Source organism: Oncorhynchus mykiss, chromosome 10 (genome assembly GCF_013265735.2).
Source record: "Oncorhynchus mykiss isolate Arlee chromosome 10, USDA_OmykA_1.1, whole genome shotgun sequence".
Lineage (NCBI taxonomy): Eukaryota > Metazoa > Chordata > Actinopteri > Salmoniformes > Salmonidae > Oncorhynchus > Oncorhynchus mykiss.
In genome coordinates, this window is record NC_048574.1 from 86298978 (window position 1) to 86325537 (window position 26560).

General features: G+C 47.8%; 1 protein-coding gene across 2 annotated transcripts in view; it reads left to right on the forward strand.

The window, feature by feature from the left end:
* LOC118936863 (tyrosine-protein phosphatase non-receptor type 9-like) overlaps positions 1-24853 on the forward strand; it is a 36250-nt gene extending 11397 nt beyond the window's left edge. For both annotated transcript variants that reach the window (XM_036934368.1, XM_036934369.1), the window contains exons 4-13: positions 1451-1575; positions 5659-5764; positions 8954-9064; positions 9388-10334; positions 11382-11478; positions 12978-13047; positions 21701-21779; positions 22851-23001; positions 23711-23918; positions 24470-24853. In XM_036934368.1, coding sequence (XP_036790263.1) covers positions 1451-1575; positions 5659-5764; positions 8954-9064; positions 9388-10334; positions 11382-11478; positions 12978-13047; positions 21701-21779; positions 22851-23001; positions 23711-23918; positions 24470-24693 — 2118 coding nt within the window. In that variant the 3' untranslated portion in view covers positions 24694-24853. The remainder of the gene's footprint in view (positions 1-1450; positions 1576-5658; positions 5765-8953; positions 9065-9387; positions 10335-11381; positions 11479-12977; positions 13048-21700; positions 21780-22850; positions 23002-23710; positions 23919-24469) is intronic.
* The last annotated feature ends 1707 nt before the right edge of the window (positions 24854-26560 follow it).

The following is a 26560-nucleotide window of genomic DNA, read 5'->3' on the forward strand; positions in this document are numbered from 1 at the left end:
CCCGTACCTGAATGGGAGGGGAGCCGGTTGCCCGTACCTGAATGGGAGGGGAGCCGGTTGCCCGTACCTGAATGGGAGGGGAGCCGGTTGCCCGTACCTGAATGGGAGGGGAGCCGGTTGCCCGTACCTGAATGGGAGGGGAGCCGGTTGCCCGTACCTGAATGGGAGGGGAGCCGGTTGCCCGTACCTGAATGGGAGGGGAGCCGGTTCCCCGTACCTGAATGGGAGGGGAGCCGGTTGCCCGTACCTGAATGGGAGGCCGAGCTTCAATTACCAGTTGAGAAATTAAAGTAGTTTCTGTTTTTAATCTTTGCGCCAAAACAGTTTTTAACACATGATTGTATTTAGAATGGTTGCTGACTGAATGGGGCTGATGAAAACACATGTTTTACTCCAGCAGACATCAGCTGAGGAGCAGCAGGAGAAATCCCTCTCAGAATAGTCTCTGTGTACTGTGAGCATGTGATAGTTGTGTTGGATAAATAAGATGACTAACGAAAATACACACGGGGCAATTTAATTTAATTCCACTAAATTATGCAATTTAACCTGTAGGACTGAACAGCGTCAGTTTGTGAGAGGATTCTGTTTCTCTCGGTCATTTTTGGCAACTCAAGTCGTTTGTGTGTGTCTGACAACAGTGACAGGAACAGAGGCAGCTTGTTGAACTAATAGACCAACTAAAGTGTCTTACATTCTCTCTCTCTCTCTCTCTCCCTGGAAAAACTGACGTCTATGAGCAGAGGAAGGAGGAAAAAGAGAAGAGTGAGCTGACAGGCAGCAGGCCCTCTCGCCCTCCCATCTGACTCCTTCTTCTCTCTCTCTCCTCTTCTTTCCCTCTGAGGGTTTGTCTTATGATGAATGGGGCTGTCTGAACAAACCCTCACCAATTAGACCGAGAAGGGGAGGGAGGGAGGAGGGCGAGGGAGGGAGGAGGGCGAGGGAGGGAGGGAGGGAGGGAGGGAGGGAGGGAGGGATAGAAAGACTGAAGTGAAGAGGGAGGATGTGAGAAAAGAGTTAGAAAATGCGGTCTTTTGTGTTTACAGTAAAGGTCATGAGGACTAAGTAAAGATCTACTAGAATAGTGTCTGTTGTGTTTACAGTAAAGGTCATGAGGACTGTAAAATAAAGATCTACTAGAATGCGGTCTGTTGTGTTTACAGTAAAGGTCATGAGGACTGTAAAATAAAGATCTACTAGAATGTTGTGTTTACAGTAAAGGTCATGAGGACTGTAAAATAAAGATCTACTAGAATGTTGTGTTTACAGTAAAGGTCATGAGGACTGTAAAATAAAGATCTACTAGAATGTTGCGTTTACAGTAAAGCTCATGACTGTAAAATAAAGATCTACTAGAATGCGGTCTGTTCTGTTTACAGTAAAGGTCATGAGGACTAACTAAAGGTTTGCTAGAATGCTGTGTTTTATAGTAAAGCTCTGTGTGTTTCAGCCTGGTCGTGATGCTAAGGGTGCTGCTCTGGCTCTGTTCACCGCTCGTCTCCACCGCTCTGACGTCACTACCCATAGGGCTGTGCTGCAGGCCATCATCTTTCAGCTGGACAAAGCCATCGAGAGGTAACCAACCCCTGCACTACATTATGTATCTCTTTTTATCTCTCTCTACTTAATTAGTCCTATTCTCTCTCTCGCTCCTTAATTAGTCCTATTCTCTATCTCTCTCCTTAATTAGTCCTATTCTCTCTCTCTACTTAATTAGTCCTATTCTCTCTCTCTCTACTTAATTAGTCCTATTCTCTCTCTCTCCTTAATTAGTCCTATTCTCTCTCTCTCTCTCCTTAATTAGTCCTATTCTCTCTCTCTCTCTCCTTAATTAGTCCTATTCTCTCTCTCTCTCCTTAATTAGTCCTATTCTCTCTCTCTCTCCTTAATTAGTCCTATTCTCTCTCTCTCCTTAATTAGTCCTATTCTCTCTCTCTCCTTAATTAGTCCTATTCTCTCTCTCTCTCCTTAATTAGTCCTATTCTCTCTCTCTCTCTCCTTAATTAGTCCTATTCTCTCTCTCTCTCTCTCCTTAATTAGTCCTATTCTCTCTCTCTCCTTAATTAGTCCTATTCTCTCTCTCTCCTTAATTAGTCCTATTCTCTCTCTCTCTCCTTAATTAGTCCTATTCTCTCTCTCTCTCTCCTTAATTAGTCCTATTCTCTCTCTCTCTCCTTAATTAGTCCTATTCTCTCTCTCTCCTTAATTAGTCCTATTCTCTCTCTCTCTCCTTAATTAGTCCTATTCTCTCTCTCTCCTTAATTAGTCCTATTCTCTCCCTCTCTCCTTAATTAGTCCTATTCTCTCTCTCCTTAATTAGTCCTATTCTCTCTCTCTCTCCTTAATTAGTCCTATTCTCTCTCTACTTAATTAGTCATATTCTCTCTCTCTCTCCTTAATTAGTCCTATTCTCTCTCTCTCTCTCCTTAATTAGTCCTATTCTCTCTCTCTCTCCTTAATTAGTCCTATTCTCTCTCTCTCCTTAATTAGTCCTATTCTCTCTCTCTCTCCTTAATTAGTCCTATTCTCTCTCTCTCGCTCCTTAATTAGTCCTATTCTCTCTCTCTCTCCTTAATTAGTCCTATTCTCTCTCTCTCGCTCCTTAATTAGTCCTATTCTCTCTCTCTCTACTTAATTAGTCCTATTCTCTCTCGCTCCTTAATTAGTCCTATTCTCTCTCTCCTTAATTAGTCCTATTCTCTCTCTCTACTTAATTAGTCCTATTCTCTCCCTCTCTCCTTAATTAGTCCTATTCTCTCTCTCTCCTTAATTAGTCCTATTCTCTCTCTCGCTCCTTAATTAGTCCTATTCTCTCGCTCCTTAATTAGTCCTATTCTCTCTCTCTCTCCTTAATTAGTCCTATTCTCTCTCTCTCTCCTTAATTAGTCCTATTCTCTCTCTCACCTTAATTAGTCCTATTCTCTCGCTCCTTAATTAGTCCTATTCTCTCTCTCTCTCTCTCCTTAATTAGTCCTATTCTCTTACTCTCTCCTTAATTAGTCCTATTCTCTTCCTCTCTCCTTAATTAGTCCTATTCTCTTCCTCTCTCCTTAATTAGTCCTATTCTCTCTCTCTCACCTTAATTAGTCCTATTCTCTCTCTCACCTTAATTAGTCCTATTCTCTCTCTCACCTTAATTAGTCTTATTCTCTCCCTCTCTCCTTAATTAGTCCTATTCTCTCTCTCTCTCCTTAATTAGTCCTATTCTCTCTCTCTCTCTCCTTAATTAGTCCTATTCTCTCTCTCTCTCTCCTTAATTAGTCCTATTCTCTCTCTCTCTCCTTAATTAGTCCTATTCTCTTCCTCTCTCCTTAATTAGTCCTATTCTCTCTCTCTCTCCTTAATTAGTCCTATTCTCTCACTCTCTCCTTAATTAGTCCTATTCTCTCTCTCTCTCCTTAATTAGTCCTATTCTCTCTCTCTCTACTTAATTAGTCCTATTCTCTCTCTCTCTCCTTAATTAGTCCTATTCTCTCTCTCTCTCCTTAATTAGTCCTATTCTCTCTCTCTCTACTTAATTAGTCCTATTCTCTCTCTCTCTCCTTAATTAGTCCTATTATCTCCCGCTCTCCTTAATTAGTCCTATTCTCTCCCTCTCTCCTTAATTAGTCCTATTCTCTCACTCTCTCCTTAATTAGTCCTATTCTCTCTCTCTCTACTTAATTAGTCCTATTCTCTCTCTCCTTAATTAGTCCTATTCTCTCCCTCTCTCCTTAATTAGTCCTATTCTCTCTCTCTTTAATTAGTCTTATTCTCTCTCTCCTTAATTAGTCCTATTCTCTCTCTCTCTCCTTAATTAGTCCTATTCTCTCTCTCTCACCTTAATTAGTCCTATTCTCTCTCTCTCACCTTAATTAGTCCTATTCTCTCTCTCCTTAATTAGTCCTATTCTCTCTCTCCTTAATTAGTCATATTCTCTCTCTCCTTAATTAGTCCTATTCTCTCTCTCTCCTTAATTAGTCCTGTTCTCTCTCTCCTTAATTAATCCTATTCTCTCTCTCCTTAATTAGTCCTATTCTCTCTCTCCTTAATTAGTCCTATTCTCTCTCTCTCGCTCCTTAATTAGTCCTATTCTCTCTCTCTCTCCTTAATTAGTCCTATTCTCTCTCTCTCTCCTTAATTAGTCCTATTCTCTCTCTCACCTTAATTAGTCCTATTCTCTCGCTCCTTAATTAGTCCTATTCTCTCTCTCTCTCTCTCCTTAATTAGTCCTATTCTCTTACTCTCTCCTTAATTAGTCCTATTCTCTTCCTCTCTCCTTAATTAGTCCTATTCTCTTCCTCTCTCCTTAATTAGTCCTATTCTCTCTCTCTCACCTTAATTAGTCCTATTCTCTCTCTCACCTTAATTAGTCTTATTCTCTCCCTCTCTCCTTAATTAGTCCTATTCTCTCTCTCTCTCCTTAATTAGTCCTATTCTCTCTCTCTCTCTCCTTAATTAGTCCTATTCTCTCTCTCTCTCTCCTTAATTAGTCCTATTCTCTCTCTCTCTCCTTAATTAGTCCTATTCTCTCTCTCTCTCCTTAATTAGTCCTATTCTCTCTCTCTCTCCTTAATTAGTCCTATTCTCTCCCTCTCTCCTTAATTAGTCCTATTCTCTCCCTCTCTCCTTAATTAGTCCTATTCTCTCCCTCTCTCCTTAATTAGTCCTATTCTCTCCCTCTCTCCTTAATTAGTCCTATTCTCTCCCTCTCTCCTTAATTAGTCCTATTCTCTCGCTCCTTAATTAGTCCTATTCTCTCTCTCTCTCTCTCCTTAATTGGTCCTATTCTCTCTCTCCTTAATTAGTCCTATTCTCTTCCTCTCTCCTTAATTAGTCCTATTCTCTCCCTCTCTCTCCTTAATTAGTCCTATTCTCTTCCTCTCTCTCTCCTTAATTAGTCCTATTCTCTCCCTCTCTCTCCTTAATTAGTCCCATTCTCTTCCTCTCTCTCTCCTTAATTAGTCCTATTCTCTCTCTTTCTCTCTCTCTCTCTCTCTCCTTAATTAGTCCTATTCTCTTCTCTCCTTAATTAGTCCTATTCTCTCTCTCCTTAATTAGTCCTATTCTCTCTCTCTCCTTAATTAGTCCTATTCTCTCTCTCCTTAATTAGTCCTATTCTCTTCCTCTCTCCTTAATTAGTCCTATTCTCTCTCTCTCTCTCTCTCTCTCCTTAATTAGTCCTATTCTCTTCCTCTCTACTTAATTAGTCCTATTCTCTCTCTCTCTCTCTCTCCTTAATTAGTCCTATTCTCTCTCTCTCTCTCCTTAATTAGTCCTATTCTCTTCCTCTCTCCTTAATTAGTCCTATTCTCTCTCTCTCTCTCTCTCCTTAATTAGTCCTATTCTCTTCCTCTCTCCTTAATTAGTCCTATTCTCTTCCTCTCTCCTTAATTAGTCCTATTCTCTTCCTCTCTCCTTAATTAGTCCTATTCTCTTCCTCTCTCCTTAATTAGTCCTATTCTCTTCCTCTCTCTCTCCTTAATTAGTCCTATTCTCTTCCTATCTCTCTCTCCTTAATTAGTCCTATTCTCTTCCTCTCTCCTTAATTAGTCCTATTCTCTTCCTCTCTCCTTCACCTCTCAATCCTTTAATGTACATAACAGATAACTCACCTCCCCCTCTCTCCCTCCCTTCCTCTCTCCCTCCCTTCCTCTCTCCCTCCCTTCCTCTCTCCAGTGTTGACACCCAGAGAGATGGTTTAATATTCATCTATGACATGACCAACTCCAGCTATGGGAACTTTGACTATGAGCTCTGTGTCAAGATCCTCGACCTCCTCAAGGTAACACACCGCCTGTGTCCCAAATGACTCCCGGTCCCAAATGACTCCCGGTCCCAAATGACTCCCTGTCCCAAATGACTCCCTGTCCCAAATGACTCCCTGTCCCAAATGACTCCCTGTCCCAAATGACTCCCTGTCCCAAATGACTCCCTGTCCCAAATGACCCCCTGTCCCAAATGACTGCAAATGACTCCCTGTCGCAAATGACTCCCTGTCGCAAATGACTCCCTGTCGCAAATGACTCCCTGTCGCAAATGACTCCCTGTCAAATGACTCCCTGTCAAATGACTCCCTGTCAGATGACTCCCTGTCAGATGACTCCCTGTCAGATGACTCCCTGTCAGATGACTCCCTGTCAGATGACTCCCTGTCAGATGACTCCCTGTCAGATGACTCCCTGTCAGATGACTCCCTGAAATATTAAATAGTATAAAATTAAATAACAATAATGAGGCTAAAAACAAGGAGTACCAGAACCCAGTCAATGGGCCGTGTTACCAGAACCCAGTCAATGGGCCGTGTTACCAGAACCCGGTCAATGGACCGTGTTACCAGAACCCAGTCAATGGACCGTGTTACCAGAACCCAGTCAATGGACCGTGTTACCAGAACCCAGTCAATGGGCCGTGTTACCAGAACCCAGTCAATGGGCCGTGTTACCAGAACCCAGTCAATGGGCCGTGTTACCAGAACCCAGTCAATGGGCCGTGTTACCAGAACCCAGTCAATGGACCGTGTTACCAGAACCCAGTCAATGGACCGTGTTACCAGAACCCAGTCAATGGACCGTGTTACCAGAACCCAGTCAATGGACCGTGTTACCAGAACCCAGTCAATGGACCGTGTTACCAGAACCCAGTCAATGGGCCGTGTTACCAGAACCCAGTCAATGGGCCGTGTTACCAGAACCCAGTCAATGGATCGTGTTACCAGAACCCAGTCAATGGACCGTGTTACCAGAACCCAGTCAATGGATCGTGTTACCAGAACCCAGTCAATGGACCGTGTTACCAGAACCCAGTCAATGGACCGTGTTACCAGAACCCAGTCAATGGATCGTGTTACCAGAACCCAGTCAATGGATCGTGTTACCAGAACCCAGTCAATGGACCGTGTTACCAGAACCCAGTCAATGGGCCGTGTTACCAGTACTAGTCAATGGGCCGTGTTACCAGAACCCAGTCAATGGGCCGTGTTACCAGAACCCAGTCAATGGGCCGTGTTACCAGAACCCAGTCAATGGACCGTGTTACCAGTACTGGTCAATGGGCCGTGTTACCAGAACCCAGTCAATGGACCGTGTTACCAGAACCCAGTCAATGGATCGTGTTACCAGAACCCAGTCAATGGGCCGTGTTACCAGAACCCGGTCAATGGGCCGTGTTACCAGAACCCAGTCAATGGACCGTGTTACCAGAACCCGGTCAATGGGCCGTGTTACCAGAACCCAGTCAATGGACCGTGTTACCAGAACCCAGTCAATGGGCCGTGTTACCAGAACCCAGTCAATGGGCCGTGTTACCAGTACTAGTCAATGGGCCGTGTTACCAGAACCCAGTCAATGGGCCGTGTTACCAGAACCCAGTCAATGGGCCGTGTTACCAGAACCCAGTCAATGGGCCGTGTTACCAGAACCCAGTCAATGGACCGTGTTACCAGTACTGATCAATGGGCCGTGTTACCAGAACCCAGTCAATGGGCCGTGTTACCAGAACCCAGTCAATGGGCCGTGTTACCAGTACTAGTCAATGGGCCGTGTTACCAGAACCCAGTCAATGGACCGTGTTACCAGTACTGGTCAATGGGCCGTGTTACCAGAACCCAGTCAATGGGCCGTGTTACCAGAACCCAGTCAATGGGCCGTGTTACCAGTACTAGTCAATGGGCCGTGTTACCAGAACCCAGTCAATGGGCCGTGTTACCAGAACCCAGTCAATGGGCCGTGTTACCAGAACCCAGTCAATGGGCCTTGTTACCAGTACTGGTCAATGGGCCGTGTTACCAGAACCCAGTCAATGGGCCGTGTTACCAGTACTGGTCAATGGGCCGTGTTACCAGAACCCAGTCAATGGGCCGTGTTACCAGAACCCAGTCAATGGACCGTGTTACCAGAACCCAGTCAATGGACCGTGTTACCAGAACCCAGTCAATGGGCCGTGTTACCAGAACCCAGTCAATGGGTCGTGTTACCAGTACTGGTCAATGGGCCGTGTTACCAGAACCCAGTCAATGGGCCGTGTTACCAGAACCCAGTCAATGGGCCGTGTTACCAGAACCCAGTCAATGGACCGTGTTACCAGAACCCAGTCAATGTCCTCGATGCATCATACCTTATATAGTACATTACTCTGGTCACTAGTAGTACCACTATATAGGGAACAGGGCTCTGGTCTATAGTAGTACCACTATATAGGGAATAGGGCTCTGGTCTATAGTAGTACCACTATATAGGGAATAGGGCCCTGGTCTATAGTAGTACCACTATATAGGGAATAGGGCTCTGGTCTATAGTAGTACCACTATATAGGGAATAGGGCTCTGGTCTATAGTAGTACCACTATATAGGGAATAGGGCTCTGGTCACTAGTAGTTCCACTATATAGGGAATAGGACTCTGGTCTATAGTAGTTCTTCCTCTCCTTTTCATCATCCTCTCTTCCTCCTCTTCCTCTCCTCTCTTCCTCTCCTCTCTTCCTCTCCTCTCTTCCTCTCCTCTCTTCCTCCCCTCTCTTCCTCCCCTCTCTTCCTCCCCTCTCTTCCTCCCCTCTCTTCCTCCCCTCTCTTCCTCCCCTCTCTTCCTCTCCTTTCTTCCTCTCCTCTCTTCATCTCTTCCTCTCCTCTCTTCCTCTCCTCTCTTCCTCTCCTCTCTTCCTCTCCTCTCTTCCTCTCCTCTCTTCCTCTCCTCTCTTCCTCTCCTCTCTTCCTCTCCTCTCCTCTCTTCCTCTCCTCTCTTCCTCTCCTCTTCATCATCATCTCTTCCTCTCCTCTCTTCCTCTCCTCTTCATCATCATCTCTTCCTCTCCTCTCTTCCTCTCCTCTTCATCATCATCTCTTCCTCTCCTCTCTTCATCATCATCCTCTCTCTCCTTCTATTTCTTCCCCTCTTTTGTCTTTTTCACTCGTTACCTGTGTGTGTGTGTGTGTGTGTGTGTGTGTGTGTGTGTGTGTGTGTCTGTGTGTCTCTCCTAGGGTGCGTTCCCAGCTCGTCTGAAGTGTGTGTTCATCGTGTCGTCTCCTCTCTGGTTCAGAGCTCCCTTCGCCGTCCTCAGACTCTTCGTACGTGAGAAGCTGAGAGAGAGGGTACGACCGTGTGTGTGTGTTTTGAGATGGTCACTGTGTTCGTGCGATAGCTTGTCTCTCAGGTGTGTGTGTGTGTGTGTGTGTGTGTTTTGAGATGGTCACTGTGTTGGTGCGATAGCTTGTCTCTCAGGTGTGTGTGCGTGTGTGTGTGTGTTTTGAGATGGTCACTGTGTTGGTGCGATACCATGTCTCTCAGGTGTGTGTGTGTGTGTGTGTGTGTGTTTTGAGATGGTCACTGTGTTGGTGCGATACCATGTCTCTCAGGTGTGTGTGTGTGTGTGTGTGTGTGTGTGCGTAACAGTCTCTCTCTCTCCCATCCCCAGGTGTGTACAGTGAAGGCCCACGAGCTGTCCAGTTACATCCCAGTCTCTTCTCTTCCGGAACACCTGAACGGAACCTCCCGGTACAGCCACGTTGCCTGGATACAGTCCTGCGTCAACACACACACCGCCCCAGGCGACGTGAGCACACACCCGCACGACACACACGACTGCGTGGGCAGCCTGTTGCTCTCGTACAGCCTGGAGCCTCACAACGCTAACGCCGCCGCTACGTTAGCCGCTACGCAAACCTCCATAGACTCCCACTCAGATTCGCCGCTGCTGTTAGCCTCCGAGCTAGCGTTAGCGGCTACGGCTAACTCCAACTGCTACGACGACAGTAATGCTAACCCGCACGTCCACTGTGACACAGTGAACGGCAGGACTCGAGGCCGGGCCCAGAACAGCCCCCAGAGCTCTGGACTACAGAGGAATCACCAACATTGGAACGGTTCTGCCCGTAACTACGGGGTCAAGGCAGGGTTGGGGGTTAATAACGTTGTTGGGGTTGTTAGCGGCGCTAGCCCCAATGCTAACAGCGCGAATGGTCGCCAGCCCCCTCCCCAGTCGGACACGCCCCCGGACACACCCCTCCACCACAAAGTAGTAGGAATTACAATGAGTGGCGGGTCAGAAACCCTCGACGACGGAACAGCGAACGAGGAAGAGCGGGAAGGAGAGGAGGAAGAGGATGAGGTAGATGGGGTGCCTCCTCTCCCTCAGAAGTCTCTCCCACGCCACCCTCAACCCCCGCCGTCACTCTGCGGCGCGTCACAGCCGGACGAGGACCCTTGTCCCCAGGAAGAGGTGTCCGTACACATGCCTGACGGGGTAGGGATGAACGTGTTGGAGCTGGTGGAGCACGTGAAGAAGAGGAAGAAGAAAGGAATCTACCAGGAGTATGAAGAGATACGCAAGGAGCCTCCTACTGGTAGCTTTGACTACAGCAAGTTAGTCTCTCTCTGTCTCCCTGTCTCTGTCTCTCTGTCTCCCCCTCTCTCTGTCTCCCCCTCTCTCTGTCTCCCCCTCTCTCTGTCTCCCCCTCTCTCTGTCTCCCCCTCTCTCTGTCTCCCCCTCTCTCTGTCTCCAGCTCTCTCTCTGTCTCTCTCTGTCTCTCTCTGTCTCTCTCTGTCTCTCTCTGTCTCTCTCTGTCTCCCTCTGTCTCTCTCTGTCTCCCCCTCTCTCTGTCTCTCTCTCTCTGTCTCTCTCTCTCTCTCTCTGTGTCTCTCTCTGTGTCTCTCTCTGTGTCTCTCTCTCTGTCTCTCTCTCTCTCTGTGTCTCTCTCTGTGTCTCTCTCTCTCTCTCTCTGTCTCCCCCTCTCTCTGTGTCTCTCTCTGTGTCTCTCACTCTGTCTCTCACTCTGTGTCTCTCACTCTGTGTCTCTCACTCTGTGTCTCTCACTCTGTCTCTCTCACTCTGTCTCTCTCACTCTGTCTCTCTCACTCTGTCTCTCTCACTCTGTCTCTCTCACTCTGTCTCTCTCACTCTGTCTCTCCCACTCTGTCTCTCTCACTCTGTCTCTCTCACTCTGTCTCTCTCTCTCTCTCTCTCTCTGTGTCTCTCTCTGTGTCTCTCACTCTGTCTCTCTCACTCTGTCTCTCTCACTCTGTCTCTCTCACTCTGTCTCTCTCACTCTGTCTCTCTCACTCTGTCTCTCTCACTCTGTCTCTCTCACTCTCTCTCTGTCTCTCTCACTCTCTCACTCTGTCTCTCTCACTCTCTCACTCTGTCTCTCTCACTCTCTCACTCTGTCTCTCTCACTCTCTCACTCTGTCTCTCTCACTCTCTCACTCTGTCTCTCTCACTCTCTCTCTCTCTCTCACTCTCTCACTCTCTCTCTCACTGTCTCTCACTCTCTCACTCTGTCTCTCTCTGTCTCTCTCTCTCTCTCTCTCTCTCTCTCTCTCTCTCTCTCTCTCTTTTTAATGCCAGTTAATAGTCTAATCTCTTCCTCTCTCCCTCCTTTTCACTTCCTTCCTTCCTCACTCTCTGTGTAGAAAGCTGTCCAATCAGATCAAGAACAGGTACAGTGATGTCCTCTGTCTGGACCAATCACGTGTCAGACTCTGCCAGCTCTGTGATGATGAGGACGAGGTATGTTTCAGGATAATTATTTATGTCTAAAATCAGAAATGGAGAAGAGTCTATGCCACATTCAGAAAGTATTCAAACCTCTTGACTTTTTCCACATTTGTTACGTTACAGAATAACAAAATAACTGAAATGTCACATTTATTCAGACCCTTTTACTCAGTACTTTTGTGGAAGCAGTGATGACAGCCTCTATTTTTAACCTTTATTTAACTTGGCAAGTCAGTTAAGAACAAATTCTTATTTTCAATGGCGGCCTAGGAACAGTGGGGTTAACTGCCTGTTCAGGGGGCAGAACGACAGATTTGTACCTTGTCAGCTCGGGGATTCGATCTAGTAACCTTTGAATTACTAGTCCAACGCTCTAACCTGCCGCCCAGTCTTATTTGGTGTGACACTTCAAGTTTGGCACACCTGTATTTGGGGGAGTTTCTCCCATTCTTCTCTGCAGATCCTCTCAAGCTCTCTGTCAGGTTGGATGGGGAGCGTCGTTGCACAGCTATTTTCAGGTCTCTCCAGAGATGTTCAATCGGGTTCAAGTTCGGGCTCTGGCTGGGTCACTCGAGGACATTCAGAGACTTTTCCCGAAGCCACTCCTGCATTGTCACGACTGTGTGGTTTGGGTCGTTGTCCTGTTGGAAGGTGAACCTTCGTCCCAGTCTGAGGTCCTGAGTGCTCCGTAGAAGGTTTTCATCAAGGATCTCTGTACTTTGCTCCGTTCATCTTTCCCCTCGATCCTGACTAGTCTCCCAGTCCCTGAAAAACATCCCAACAGCATGACGCTGCCACCACCATGCTTCACCGTAGGGATGGTGCCAGGTTTTCTCAAGACGTGACGCCTGGCATTCAGGCCAAGGAGTTCAATCTTGGTTTCATCAGACCAAAGAATCTTGTTTCTCATGGTCTGAGAGTCTTTAGGTGTTTTTTGTCAATCTCCAAGCGGGCTGTCATGTGCCTTTTACTGAGGAGTAGCTTCCGTCTGGCCATTGGTGGAGTGCTGCAGAGATGGTTGTCCTTCTGGAAAATTCTCCCATCTCCACAGAGGAACTCTGGAGCTCTGTCTGAGCGACCATCAGGTTCTTGGTCACCTCCCTGACCATGATCCTTCTCCCCTGATTGGTCAGTTTGGCCGGGCGGCTCTATGAAGAGTCTTGGTGTGTTCTTGAGGATCTCTAATGCTGCAGAAATGTTTTGGTACCCTTCTCCAGATCTGTGCCTCGACACAATCCTGTCTCTGAGCTCTACGGACAATTCCTTCAACCTCACGGCTTGGTTTTTCGATCTGACATGCACTGTCAACTGTGGGACCTTTATATAGACAGGTGTGTGCCTTTCCAAATCACGTCCAATCAATTGAATTTACCACAGGTGGACTCCAATCAAGTTGTTGAAACATCTCAAGGATGATCAATGGAAACAGGATGCACCTGAGCTTTGTTTCGACTTGAAAACTAATGTGTGTGTGTGTGTGTGTGTGTGTGTGTGTGTGTGTTCGTTCCAAGACGTCAGACTACATCAATGCTAGTCTTATGGACGGCTACAAGAGGAGCAACGCTTATATCGCAACTCAGGGTGAGTTGGGGAACATATTCTCTGTATTGTTGACCCTCAGGGTGAGTTGGGGAACATATTCTCTGTGTTGTTGACCCTCAGGGTGAGTTGGGGAACATATTCTCTGTGTTGGTCACTACTGTTGACCCTCAGGGTGAGTTGGGGAACATATTCTCTGTGTTGTTGACCCTCAGGGTGAGTTGGGGAACATATTCTCTGTGTTGTTGACCCTCAGGGTGAGTTGGGGAACATATTCTCTGTGTTGTTGACCCTCAGGGTGAGTTGGGGAACATATTCTCTGTGTTGTTGACCCTCAGGGTGAGTTGGGGAACATATTCTCTGTGTTGTTGACCCTCAGGGTGAGTTGGGGAACATATTCTCTGTGTTGTTGACCCTCAGGGTGAGTTGGGGAACATATTCTCTATGTTGTTGACCCTCAGGGTGAGTTGGGGAACATATTCTCTGTGTTGTTGACCCTCAGGGTGAGTTGGGGAACATATTCTCTGTGTTGTTGACCCTCAGGGTGAGTTGGGGAACATATTCTCTGTGTTGTTGACCCTCAGGGTGAGTTGGGGAACATATTCTCTGTGTTGTTGACCCTCAGGGTGAGTTGGGGAACATATTCTCTATGTTGTTGACCCTCAGGGTGAGTTGGGGAACATATTCTCTATGTTGTTGACCCTCAGGGTGAGTTGGGGAACATATTCTCTGTGTTGTTGACCCTCAGGGTGAGTTGGGGAACATATTCTCTGTGTTGTTGACCCTCAGGGTGAGTTGGGGAACATATTCTCTATGTTGTTGACCCTCAGGGTGAGTTGGGGAACATATTCTCTGTGTTGGTCACTACTGTTGACCCTCAGGGTGAGTTGGGGAACATATTCTCTATGTTGTTGACCCTCAGGGTGAGTTAGGGAACATATTCTCTGTGTTGTTGACCCTCAGGGTGAGTTGGGGAACATATTCTCTATGTTGTTGACCCTCAGGGTGAGTTGGGGAACATATTCTCTGTGTTGGTCACTACTGTTGACCCTCAGGGTGAGTTGGGGAACATATTCTCTGTGTTGTTGACCCTCAGGGTGAGTTGGGGAACATATTCTCTGTGTTGTTGACCCTCAGGGTGAGTTGGGGAACATATTCTCTGTGTTGGTCACTACTGTTGACCCTCAGGGTGAGTTGGGGAACATATTCTCTATGTTGTTGACCCTCAGGGTGAGTTGGGGAACATATTCTCTGTGTTGTTGACCCTCAGGGTGAGTTGGGGAACATATTCTCTATGTTGTTGACCCTCAGGGTGAGTTGGGGAACATATTCTCTGTGTTGTTGACCCTCAGGGTGAGTTGGGGAACATATTCTCTATGTTGTTGACCCTCAGGGTGAGTTGGGGAACATATTCTCTGTGTTGTTGACCCTCAGGGTGAGTTGGGGAACATATTCTCTGTGTTGTTGACCCTCAGGGTGAGTTGGGGAACATATTCTCTATGTTGTTGACCCTCAGGGTGAGTTGGGGAACATATTCTCTGTGTTGTTGACCCTCAGGGTGAGTTGGGGAACATATTCTCTGTGTTGTTGACCCTCAGGGTGAGTTGGGGAACATATTCTCTGTGTTGTTGACCCTCAGGGTGAGTTGGGGAACATATTCTCTATGTTGTTGACCCTCAGGGTGAGTTGGGGAACATATTCTCTGTGTTGTTGACCCTCAGGGTGAGTTGGGGAACATATTCTCTGTGTTGTTGACCCTCAGGGTGAGTTGGGGAACATATTCTCTATGTTGTTGACCCTCAGGGTGAGTTGGGGAACATATTCTCTGTGTTGTTGACCCTCAGGGTGAGTTGGGGAACATATTCTCTATGCTGTTGACCCTCAGGGTGAGTTGGGGAACATATTCTCTGTGTTGTTGACCCTCAGGGTGAGTTGGGGAACATATTCTCTGTGTTGTTGACCCTCAGGGTGAGTTGGGGAACATATTCTCTGTGTTGTTGACCCTCAGGGTGAGTTGGGGAACATATTCTCTGTGTTGTTGACCCTCAGGGTGAGTTGGGGAACATATTCTCTGTGTTGTTGACCCTCAGGGTGAGTTGGGGAACATATTCTCTGTGTTGTTGACCCTCAGGGTGAGTTGGGGAACATATTCTCTGTGTTGTTGACCCTCAGGGTGAGTTGGGGAACATATTCTCTGTGTTGTTGACCCTCAGGGTGAGTTGGGGAACATATTCTCTATGTTGTTGACCCTCAGGGTGAGTTGGGGAACATATTCTCTATGTTGTTGACCCTCAGGGTGAGTTGGGGAACATATTCTCTGTGTTGTTGACCCTCAGGGTGAGTTGGGGAACATATTCTCTATGTTGTTGACCCTCAGGGTGAGTTGGGGAACATATTCTCTGTGTTGTTGACCCTCAGGGTGAGTTGGGGAACATATTCTCTGTGTTGTTGACCCTCAGGGTGAGTTGGGGAACATATTCTCTATGTTGTTGACCCTCAGGGTGAGTTGGGGAACATATTCTCTATGTTGGTCACTACTGTTGACCCTCAGGGTGAGTTGGGGAACATATTCTCTGTGTTGTTGACCCTCAGGGTGAGTTGGGGAACATATTCTCTATGTTGGTCACTACTGTTGACCCTCAGGGTGAGTTGGGGAACATATTCTCTGTGTTGTTGACCCTCAGGGTGAGTTGGGGAACATATTCTCTATGTTGTTGACCCTCAGGGTGAGTTGGGGAACATATTCTCTGTGTTGTTGACCCTCAGGGTGAGTTGGGGAACATATTCTCTATGTTGTTGACCCTCAGGGTGAGTTGGGGAACATATTCTCTGTGTTGTTGACCCTCAGGGTGAGTTGGGGAACATATTCTCTATGTTGTTGACCCTCAGGGTGAGTTGGGGAACATATTCTCTGTGTTGTTGACCCTCAGGGTGAGTTGGGGAACATATTCTCTGTGTTGTTGACCCTCAGGGTGAGTTGGGGAACATATTCTCTGTGTTGTTGACCCTCAGGGTGAGTTGGGGAACATATTCTCTATGTTGTTGACCCTCAGGGTGAGTTGGGGAACATATTCTCTGTGTTGGTCACTACTGTTGACCCTCAGGGTGAGTTGGGGAACATATTCTCTGTGTTGTTGACCCTCAGGGTGAGTTGGGGAACATATTCTCTGTGTTGTTGACCCTCAGGGTGAGTTGGGGAACATATTCTCTATGTTGTTGACCCTCAGGGTGAGTTGGGGAACATATTCTCTGTGTTGGTCACTACTGTTGACCCTCAGGGTGAGTTGGGGAACATATTCTCTATGCTGTTGACCCTCAGGGTGAGTTGGGGAACATATTCTCTGTGTTGTTGACCCTCAGGGTGAGTTGGGGAACATATTCTCTATGTTGTTGACCCTTAGGGTGAGTTGGGGAACATATTCTCTGTGTTGTTGACCCTCAGGGTGAGTTGGGGAACATATTCTCTATGTTGTTGACCCTCAGGGTGAGTTGGGGAACATAGTTGGTCTGGATAGTTGGATAGGTCTGGATAGTTGGATAGGTCTGGATAGTTGGATAGGTCTGGATAGGTGGATAGGTCTGGATAGTTGGGTAGGTCTGGATAGTTGGATAGGTCTCGATAGGTCTGGATAGGTCTGGATAGGTGAATAGGTCTGGATAGTTGGATAGGTCTGGATAGTTGGATAGGTCTGGATAGGTGGATAGGTCTGGATAGGTGGATAGGTCTGGATAGTTGGGTAGGTCTGGATAGTTGGTTAGGGCTGGATAGGTCTGGATAGTTGGTTAGGTCTGGATAGGTCTGGATAGTTGGTTAGGGCTGGATAGGTCTGGATAGTTGGGTAGGTCTGGATAGTTGGTTAGGGCTGGATAGGTCTGGATAGGTCTGGATAGTTGGATAGGTCTGGATAGGTCGATAGGTCTGGAGAGTTAGGTAGGTCTGGATAGTTGGGTAAGGCTGGATAGTTGGGTAGGTCTGGATAGTTGGGTAGGGCTGGATAGGTCTGGATAGTTGGGTAGGGCTGGATAGGTCTGGATAGTTGGGTAGGGCTGGATAGTTGGGTAGGGCTGGATAGGTCTGGATAGTTGGGTAGGGCTGGATAGGTCTGGATAGTTGGGTAGGTCTGGATAGTTGGGTAGGTCTGGATAGTTGGGTAGGTCTGGATAGTTGGGTAAGGCTGGATAGTTGGGTAGGGCTGGATAGTTGGGTAGGGCTAGATAGGTCTGGATAGTTGGGTAGGTCTGGATAGTTGGGTAAGGCTGGATAGTTGGGTAGGGCTGGATAGTTGGGTAGGTCTGGGTAGTTGGGTAGGTCTGGGTAGTTGGGTAAGGCTGGATAGTTGGGTAAGGCTGGATAGTTGGGTAGGTCTGGATAGTTGGGTAAGGCTGGATAGTTGGGTAGGTCTGGGTAGTTGGATAGGTCTGAATAGGTCTGGATAGTTGGGTAGGTCTGGATAGTTGGGTAGGTCTGGATAGTTGGGTAGGTCTGGATAGTTGGAAAGGTCTGGATAGTTGGAAAGGTCTGGATAGTTGGATAGGTCTGGATAGTTGGGTAGGGCTGGATAGGTCTGGATAGTTGGGTAGGGCTGGATAGTTGGGTAGGGCTGGATAGGTCTGGATAGTTGGGTAGGTCTGGATAGTTGGATAGGTCTGGATAGTTGGATAGGTCTGGATAGTTGGGTAGGGCTGGATAGGTCTGGATAGTTGGGTAGGGCTAGATAGGTCTGGATAGTTGGGTAGGTCTGGATAGTTGGGTAGGTCTGGATAGTTGGGTAGGGCTGGATAGTTGGGTAGGGCTGGATAGTTGGGTAGGTCTGGATAGTTGGATAGGTCTGGATAGTTGGGTAGGGCTGGATAGTTGGGTAGGGCTGGATAGTTGGATAGGTCTGGATAGTTGGATAGGTCTGGATAGTTGGGTAGGGCTGGATAGTTGGGTAGGGCTGGATAGTTGGATAGGTCTGGTTAGTTGGATAGGTCTGGATAGTTGGGTAGGGCTGGATAGTTGGGTAGGGCTGGATAGTTGGATAGGTCTGGATAGTTGGATAGGTCTGGATAGTTGGGTAGGGCTGGATAGTTGGATAGGTCTGGTTAGTTGGGTAGGTCTGGATAGTTGGGTAGGTCTGGATAGGTGGATAGGTCTGGATAGGTGGATAGGTCTGGACAGGTCTGGATAGGTGGATAGGTCTGGATAGGTGGATAGGTCTGGACAGGTCTGGATAGGTGGATAGGTCTGGATAGGTGGATAGGTCTGGATAGGTGGATAGGTCTGGATAGTTGGATAGGTCTGGATAGTTGGGTAGGTCTGGATAGTTGGGTAGGGCTGGATAGTTGGATAGGTCTGGATAGTTGGATAGGTCTGGGTAGTTGGATAGGTCTGAATAGTTGGATAGGTCTGGGTAGTTGGATAGGTCTGAATAGTTGGATAGGTCTGGGTAGTTGGATAGGTCTGGGTAGTTGGATAGGTCTGGATAGTTGGATAGGTCTGAATAGTTGGATAGGTCTGGATAGTTGGATAGGTCTGGATAGTTGGGTAGGTCTGGATAGTTGGGTAGGGCTGGATAGTTGGGTAGGGCTGGATAGTTGGATAGGTCTGGGTAGTTGGATAGGTCTGAATAGGTCTGGATAGTTGGGTAGGTCTGGATAGTTGGGTAGGTCTGGATAGTTGGGTAGGTCTGGATAGTTGGGTAGGGCTGGATAGGTCTGGATAGTTGGGTAGGGCTGGATAGTTGGGTAGGGCTGGATAGGTCTGGATAGTTGGGTAGGTCTGGATAGTTGGGTAGGTCTGGATAGTTGGGTAGGGCTGGATAGTTGGGTAGGGCTGGATAGGTCTGGATAGTTGGGTAGGTCTGGATAGTTGGATAGGTCTGGATAGTTGGGTAGGGCTGGATAGTTCTGGATAGTTGGGTAGGGCTAGATAGGTCTGGATAGTTGGGTAGGTCTGGATAGTTGGGTAGGTCTGGATAGTTGGGTAGGTCTGGATAGTTGGGTAGGTCTGGATAGTTGGATAGGTCTGGATAGTTGGGTAGGGCTGGATAGTTGGGTAGGGCTGGATAGTTGGATAGGTCTGGTTAGTTGGATAGGTCTGGATAGTTGGGTAGGTCTGGATAGTTGGGTAGGGCTGGATAGTTGGGTAGGGCTGGATAGTTGGATAGGTCTGGATAGTTGGGTAGGGCTGGATAGGTCTGGATAGTTGGGTAGGGCTGGATAGGTCTGGATAGTTGGGTAGGGCTGGATAGTTGGGTAGGGCTGGATAGTTGGTTAGGGCTGGATAGGTCTGGATAGTTGGGTAGGGCTGGATAGGTCTGGATAGTTGGGTAGGGCTGGATAGGTCTGGATAGTTGGGTAGAGCTGGATAGGTCTGGATAGTTGGGTAGGGCTGGATAGTTGGATAGGTCTGGATAGTTGGATAGGTCTGGATAGTTGGATAGGGCTGGATAGTTGGATAGGTCTGGTTAGTTGGGTAGGTCTGGATAGTTGGGTAGGGCTGGATAGTTGGGTAGGGCTGGATAGTTGGTTAGGGCTGGATAGGTCTGGATAGTTGGGTAGGTCTGGATAGTTGGGTAGGGCTGGATAGGTCTGGATAGTTGGGTAGGGCTGGATAGGTCTGGATAGTTGGATAGGGCTGGATAGTTGGGTAGGGCTGGATAGGTCTGGGTAGTTGGATAGGTGGATAGGTCTGGATAGTTGAGTAGAGCTGGATAGGTCTGGATAGTTGGGTAGGGCTGGATAGTTGGATAGGTCTGGATAGTTGGATAGGTCTGGTTAGTTGGATAGGTCTGGTTAGTTGGGTAGGGCTGGATAGTTGGGTAGGGCTGGATAGTTGGGTAGGGCTGGATAGGTCTGGATAGTTGGGTAGAGCTGGATAGTTGGGTAGGTCTGGATAGTTGGGTAGAGCTGGATAGTTGGTTAGGGCTGGATAGGTCTGGATAGTTGGATAGGGATGGATAGGTCTGGATAGTTGGTTAGGGCTGGATAGGTCTGGATAGTTGGGTAGGGCTGGATAGGGCTGGATAGTTGGGTAGGGCTGGATAGGTCTGGATAGTTGGGTACGGCTGGATAGTTGGTTAGGGCTGGATAGGTCTGGATAGTTGGATAGGGATGGATAGGTCTGGATAGTTGGTTAGGGCTGGATAGGTCTGGATAGTTGGGTAGGGCTGGATAGGGCTGGATAGTTGGGTAGGGCTGGATAGGTCTGGATAGTTGGGTAGGGCTGGATAGTTGGGTAGGTCTGTATAGTTGGGTAGGGCTGGATAGGTCTGGATAGTTGGATAGGTCTGTATAAATCTGGATAGGTGGATAGGTCTGGATAGTTGGATAGGTCTGGATAGTTGGGTAGGTCTGGATAGTTGGGTAGGGCTGGATAGTTGGATAGGTCTGTATAGTTGGGTAGGGCTGGATAGTTGGGTAGGTCTGGATAGTTGGGTAGGTCTGGATAGTTGGGTAGGGCTGGATAGTTGGATAGGTCTGGATAGTTGGATAGGTCTGGATAGTTGGGTAGGGCTGGATAGGTCTGGATAGTTGGGTAGGTCTGGATAGTTGGGTAGGGCTGGATAGGTCTGGGTAGTTGGATAGGTCTGAATAGGTCTGGATAGTTGGGTAGGGCTGGATAGTTGGGTAGGGCTGGATAGGTCTGGATAGGTCTGGATAGTTGGGTAGGTCTGGATAGTTGGATAGGGCTTGATAGGTCTGGATAGTTGGATAGGGCTGGATAGGGCTGGATAGTTGGATAGGTCTGGATAATTGGGTAGGTCTGGATAGTTGGGTAGGGCTGGATAGGGCTGGATAGTTGGATAGGGCTGGATAGGTCTGGATAGTTGGATAGGTCTGTATAAATCTGGATAGGTGGATAGGTCTGTATAAATCTGGATAGGTGGATAGGTCTGGATAGTTGGATAGGGCTGGATAGGTCTGGATAGTTGGATAGGGCTGGATAGTTGGATAGGTCTGGATAGTTGGATAGGTCTGGATAGTTATGGTTTGACTGTTATGGTTGTGGTTGAGTTGTGGTTGAGTTGTGGTTTGACAGCTTTGGTTGAATTGTGGTTGTTTTATGGTTGAGTTGTGGTTGAGTTGTGGTTGTTTTATGGTTGTGTTGTGGTTGAGTTGTGGTTTGACAGCTTTAGTTGAGTTGTGGTTGTTTTATGGTTGTTTTATGGTTGAGTTGTGGTTGTTTTATGGTTGAGTTGTGGTTGTTTTATCGTTGTTTTATGGTTGAGTTGTGGTTGTTTTATGGTTGGGTTGTGCTTGGGTTGTGGTTGAGTTGTGGTTGTTTTATGGTTGTGGTTGAGTTGTGGTTGTTTTATGGTTGAGTTGTGGTTGTTTTATGGTTGAGTTGTGGTTGAGTTGTGGTTGAGTTGTGGTTGTTTTATGGTTGTGGTTGTTTTATGGTTGAGTTGTGGTTGTTTTATGGTTGAGTTGTGGTTGTTTTATGGTTGTTTTATGGTTGTGGTTGAGTTGTGGTTGTTTTATGGTTGAGTTGTGGTTGTTTTATGGTTGAGTTGTGATTGTTTTATCGTTGTTTTATGGTTGAGTTGTGGTTGTTTTATGGTTGGGTTGTGGTTGGGTTGTGGTTGAGTTGTGGTTGTTTTATGGTTGAGTTGTGGTTGTTTTATGGTTGTTTTATGGTTGAGTTGTGGTTGTTTTATGGTTGTTTTATGGTTGAGTTGTGGTTGTTTTATGGTTGTGTTGTGGTTGACAGGTCCTCTGCCGAAGACATTTGGTGATTTCTGGCGCATGGTGTGGGAGCAGATGGTGCTGATAGTTGTCATGACTACCAGGTAACCCTTGAGTTCTAATGCACACTAACACTGACAGACTGGGTTCAACCTCACCAACACTGACAGACTGGGTTCAACCTCACCAACACTGACATTCTGGGTTCAACCTCACCAACACTGACAGACTGGGTTCAACCTCACCAACACTGACTGACTGGGTTCAACCTCACCAACACTGACAGACTGGGTTCAACCTCACCAACACTGACAGACTGGGTTCAACCTCACCAACACTGACAGACTGGGTTCAACCTCACCAACACTGACAGACTGGGTTCAACCTCACCAACACTGACAGACTGGGTTCAACCTCACCAACACTGACTGACTGGGTTCAACCTCACCAACACTGACAGACTGGGTTCAACCTCACCAACACTGACAGACTGGGTTCAACCTCACCAACACTGACAGACTGGGTTCAACCTCACCAACACTGACAGACTGGGTTCAACCTCACCAACACTGACAGACTGGGTTCAACCTCACCAACACTGACTGACTGGGTTCAACCTCACCAACACTGACTGACTGGGTTCAACCTCACCAACACTGACAGACTGGGTTCAACCTCACCAACACTGACTGACTGGGTTCAACCTAACCGTGTGTGTGTGTGACTGACTGGGTTCAACCTAACCGTGTGTGTGTGTGTGTGTGACTGACTGGGTTCAACCTAACCGTGTGTGTGTGACTGACTGGGTTCAACCTCACCAACACTGACAGACTGGGTTCAACCTCACCAACACTGACAGACTGGGTTCAACCTAACTGTGTGTGTGTGTGTGTGTGTGTGTGTGTGTGTGTGTGTGTGTGTGTGTGTGTGTGTGTGTGTGACTGACTGGGTTCAACCTCACCAACACTGACTGACTGGGTTCAACCTAACTGTGGTGTGTGTGTGTGTGTGTGTGTGTGTGTGTGTGTGAGAGAGAGACTGACTGACTGACTGGGTTCAACCTAACCGTGTGTGTGACTGACTGGGTTCAACCTGTGTGTGTGTGACTGACTGGGTTCAACCTAACCGTGTGTGTGTGTGTATGACTGACTGGGTTCAACCTGTGTGTGTTTCAGGGTGGTAGAGCGTGGGAGAGTAAAGTGTGGTCAGTACTGGCCGAAAGAGGAGGGGACAACGGAGCAGCATGGACACTTCCTGGTTAGGAACACATCCATCCAGCTGTATCAGGACTTCAGACTGTCTCACCTGGAACTATACAACAGCCAGGTACACACACACACACACACACACACACACACACACACACACACACACACACACACACACACACATCCAGCTGTACCAGGACTTCAGACTGTCTCACCTGGAACTATACAACAGCCAGGTACACACACACACACACACACACACACACACACACATCCAGCTGTACCAGGACTTCAGACTGTCTCACCTGGAACTATACAACAGCCAGGTACACACACACACACACACCCACACATCCATCCAGCTGTACCAGGACTTCAGACTGTCTCACCTGGAACTATACAACAGCCAGGTACACACACACACACACACACACACACACACACACACACACACACACATCCAGCTGTACCAGGACTTCAGACTGTCTCACCTGGAACTATACAACAGCCAGGTACACACACACACACACACACACACACACACACACACACACACACACACACACACACCCATCCATCCAGCTGTATCAGGACTTCAGACTGTCTCACCTGGAACTATACAACAGCCACCTGTCTCTCTGTCTCTCTCTTTTTCTGTCTCTGTTTCTCTCTCTCTGTCGCGCTGGCTCTCTCTCTCTCTCTCTCTCTCTTTCTCTCTCTCTTTCTCTCTCTCTCTCTCTCTTTCTTTCTTTTTCTGTCTCTGTATCTGTGTCTCTGTCTGTTTCTCTCAATCTCTTTCTCTCTCTCTCATCCCTTCATGTCTCCAGACAGGTGAGAGGAGGGAGGTCTCCCACTACCTGTATGTCAGCTGGCCAGACTTCGGTGTGCCCAAGTGTGCGTTGGCCATGTTGGATTTCCGTGAGCACGTGCAGCAGCGGCAGGAGGCGGCGCTGAGGAGTCTGGGAGCTGAGTGGGTGGGACCCCCAGGTGGGCCACCGCTGGTCGTACACTGCAGCGCAGGTATCGGACGCACAGGTGGGTCGTTGATAGTGATGGATGGCAAGTATTCTCTCTCTCTCCCTCTCTTCTCTCTTCTCCTTCTCCTCCTCTCTTCTCCTTCTCCTCCTCTCTTCTCCTCCTCCTCCTCCTCTCTCTCTCTCTCTCTCTCTCCGTCTCTCTCTCTCTCTTCTCCTCCTCTCTTCTCCTTCTCCTCCTCTCTTCTCCTTCTCCTCCTCTCTTCTCCTCCTCCTCCTCTCTTCTCCTTCTCCTCCTCGTCCTCTCTACTCCTCTCTCTCTCTCTCTCTCCGTCTCTCTCTCTCTCTTCTCCTCCTCTCTCTCTCTTCTCCTCCTCTTCTCCTTCTCCTCCTCTCTTCTCCTTCTCCTCCTCTCTTCTCCTTCTCCTCCTCTCTTCTCCTTCTCCTCCTCCTCCTCTCTTCTCTCTTCTCCTTCTCCTCCTCTCTCTCTCTCTCTCTCTCTCTCTCTCTCTCTCTCATTTCTCTCTCCCTCCACTAACCTCTCTCTTTCTCTCTTGTTTCTCTCCTCCCTCTCTTTCTCTCTCTGTCTCTCTCTCTCATTTCCCTCCTCAGGTACGTTCTGTACCCTGGACATCTGTCTGTCCAGGCTGGAGGACATTGGGACGGTGGATGTGTGTGAGACAGTGAGGAGGATGAGGACCCAGAGAGCCTTCAGTATACAGACCTGGGACCAGTATTACTTCTGCTACACGGCCGTCATCGAGTACGCACAGCGACGCGGCAAACTGACCCCGGTACAGTGGTCCGATTCAGACCTAGAGACAGACAGCGAGTGACGGGAATGGGATGGGTGGAGGATGGAATGAACGCAGGCTGAGAGAGGGAGGGAAACAGGATATGTCCCAGGAAGAGGAAGAGGGTGGAGGATGGAAACAGGATGTGTCCCAGGAAGAGGGTGGAGGATGGAAACAGGATGTGTCCCAGGAAGAGGAAGAGGGTGGAGGATGGAAACAGGATGTGTCCCAGGAAGAGGGTGGAGGATGGAAACAGGATGTGTTCCAGGAAGAGGAAGAGGGTGGAGGATGGAATGAACGCAGGCTGAGGGAGATGGAGGAGGGATGGAAACAGGATGTGTTCGAGGAAGAGCGTGTGAAAGCTAAACGACTCTTTGAGTTACTCCCCCAAATCATGAGGAGGAGAAGAAGATGAGATGTATCAACGATTGATTGATTGATTGATTAATTGATTGATAGAGCAGTATCCTGCCATTTAGTATGTAGTGGGGCAGCTCTGAGCTAAGAGGAGCTCTCCTGGCCTGGCCTGTCCTGTTTCTCCCATAGAGCTAAGAGGAGCTGGCCTCTCCTGTCCTGGCCTGGCCTGGCCTGGCCTGTTTCTCCCATAGAGCTAGCTAGAGGGCTCTGCTTTGCACCTGTGCGACAATGTCTTGTGTGACAGCATGTGCTGCACCATAGAGGTCTGTCTAAGTCTATGGTCGCTCTCCCTATCCCTAGTCGTACATCCTAGTGACAATGGCCCCCTGGACTGTCACCATAGAGGTCTAAGTCTATGGTCGCTCTCCCTAGTCGTACATCCTAGTGACAATGGCCCCCTGGACTGTCACCATAGAGGTCTGTCTAAGTCTATGGTCGCTCTCCCTAGTCGTACATCCTAGTGACAATGGCCCCCTGGACTGTCACCATAGAGGTCTGTCTAAGTCTATGGTCGCTCTCCCTAGTCGTACATCCTAGTGACAATGGCCCCCTGGACTGTCACCATAGAGGTCTGTCTAAGTCTATGGTCGCTCTCCCTAGTCGTACATCCTAGTGACAATGGCCCCCTGGACTGTCACCATAGAGGTCTGTCTAAGTCTATGGTCGCTCTCCCTAGTCGTACATCCTAGTGACAATGGCCCCCTGGACTGTCACCATAGAGGTCTGTCTAAGTCTATGGTCGCTCTCCCTAGTCGTACATCCTAGTGACAATGGCCCCCTGGACTGTCACCATAGAGGTCTGTCTAAGTCTATGGTCGCTCTCCCTAGTCGTACATCCTAGTGACAATGGCCCCCTGGACTGTCACCATAGAGGTCTGTCTAAGTCTATGGTCGCTCTCCCTAGTCGTACATCCTAGTGACAATGGCCCACTGGACTGTCAACCTTCTTTTTTGACTTCTTCTTCTTCTTCTGTCTTTTATTGGCCTTTAGTTCTATGGTGATGTATTTCCTGTTCCTGTTTTTTGACTTTTCACCCTGTTTAGGTAATGAAACCCCTCCGCAAGCCAAAGCCGCCGACTCCCTGAATGCTTGAACGTACTGATTTTATATGGAGACATGAGGAGCATTAACACCCTGTATATTCCTGTAACATACATGTATATATAATAATAATAATAATGTCTAATGGAGGAAGATGAAGGACGACAACAAGCCTTGTTTTAATGTAATTCTCTCTATCCTTGGGGTCAATAACAAGCCTTATTTTAATATAATTCTCTCTAACCTTGGTCAATAACAAGCCTTGTTTTAATATAATTCTATCTAACCTTGGGGTCAATAACAAGCCTTGTTTTAATGTAATTCTTTCTAACCTTGGAGACAATAACAAGCCTCGTTTTAATATAATTCTCTCTAACCTTGGGGTCAATAACAAGCCTTGTTTTAATGTAATTTTCAAACTTTGGGGACAACAAAAGCCTTGTTTTAATG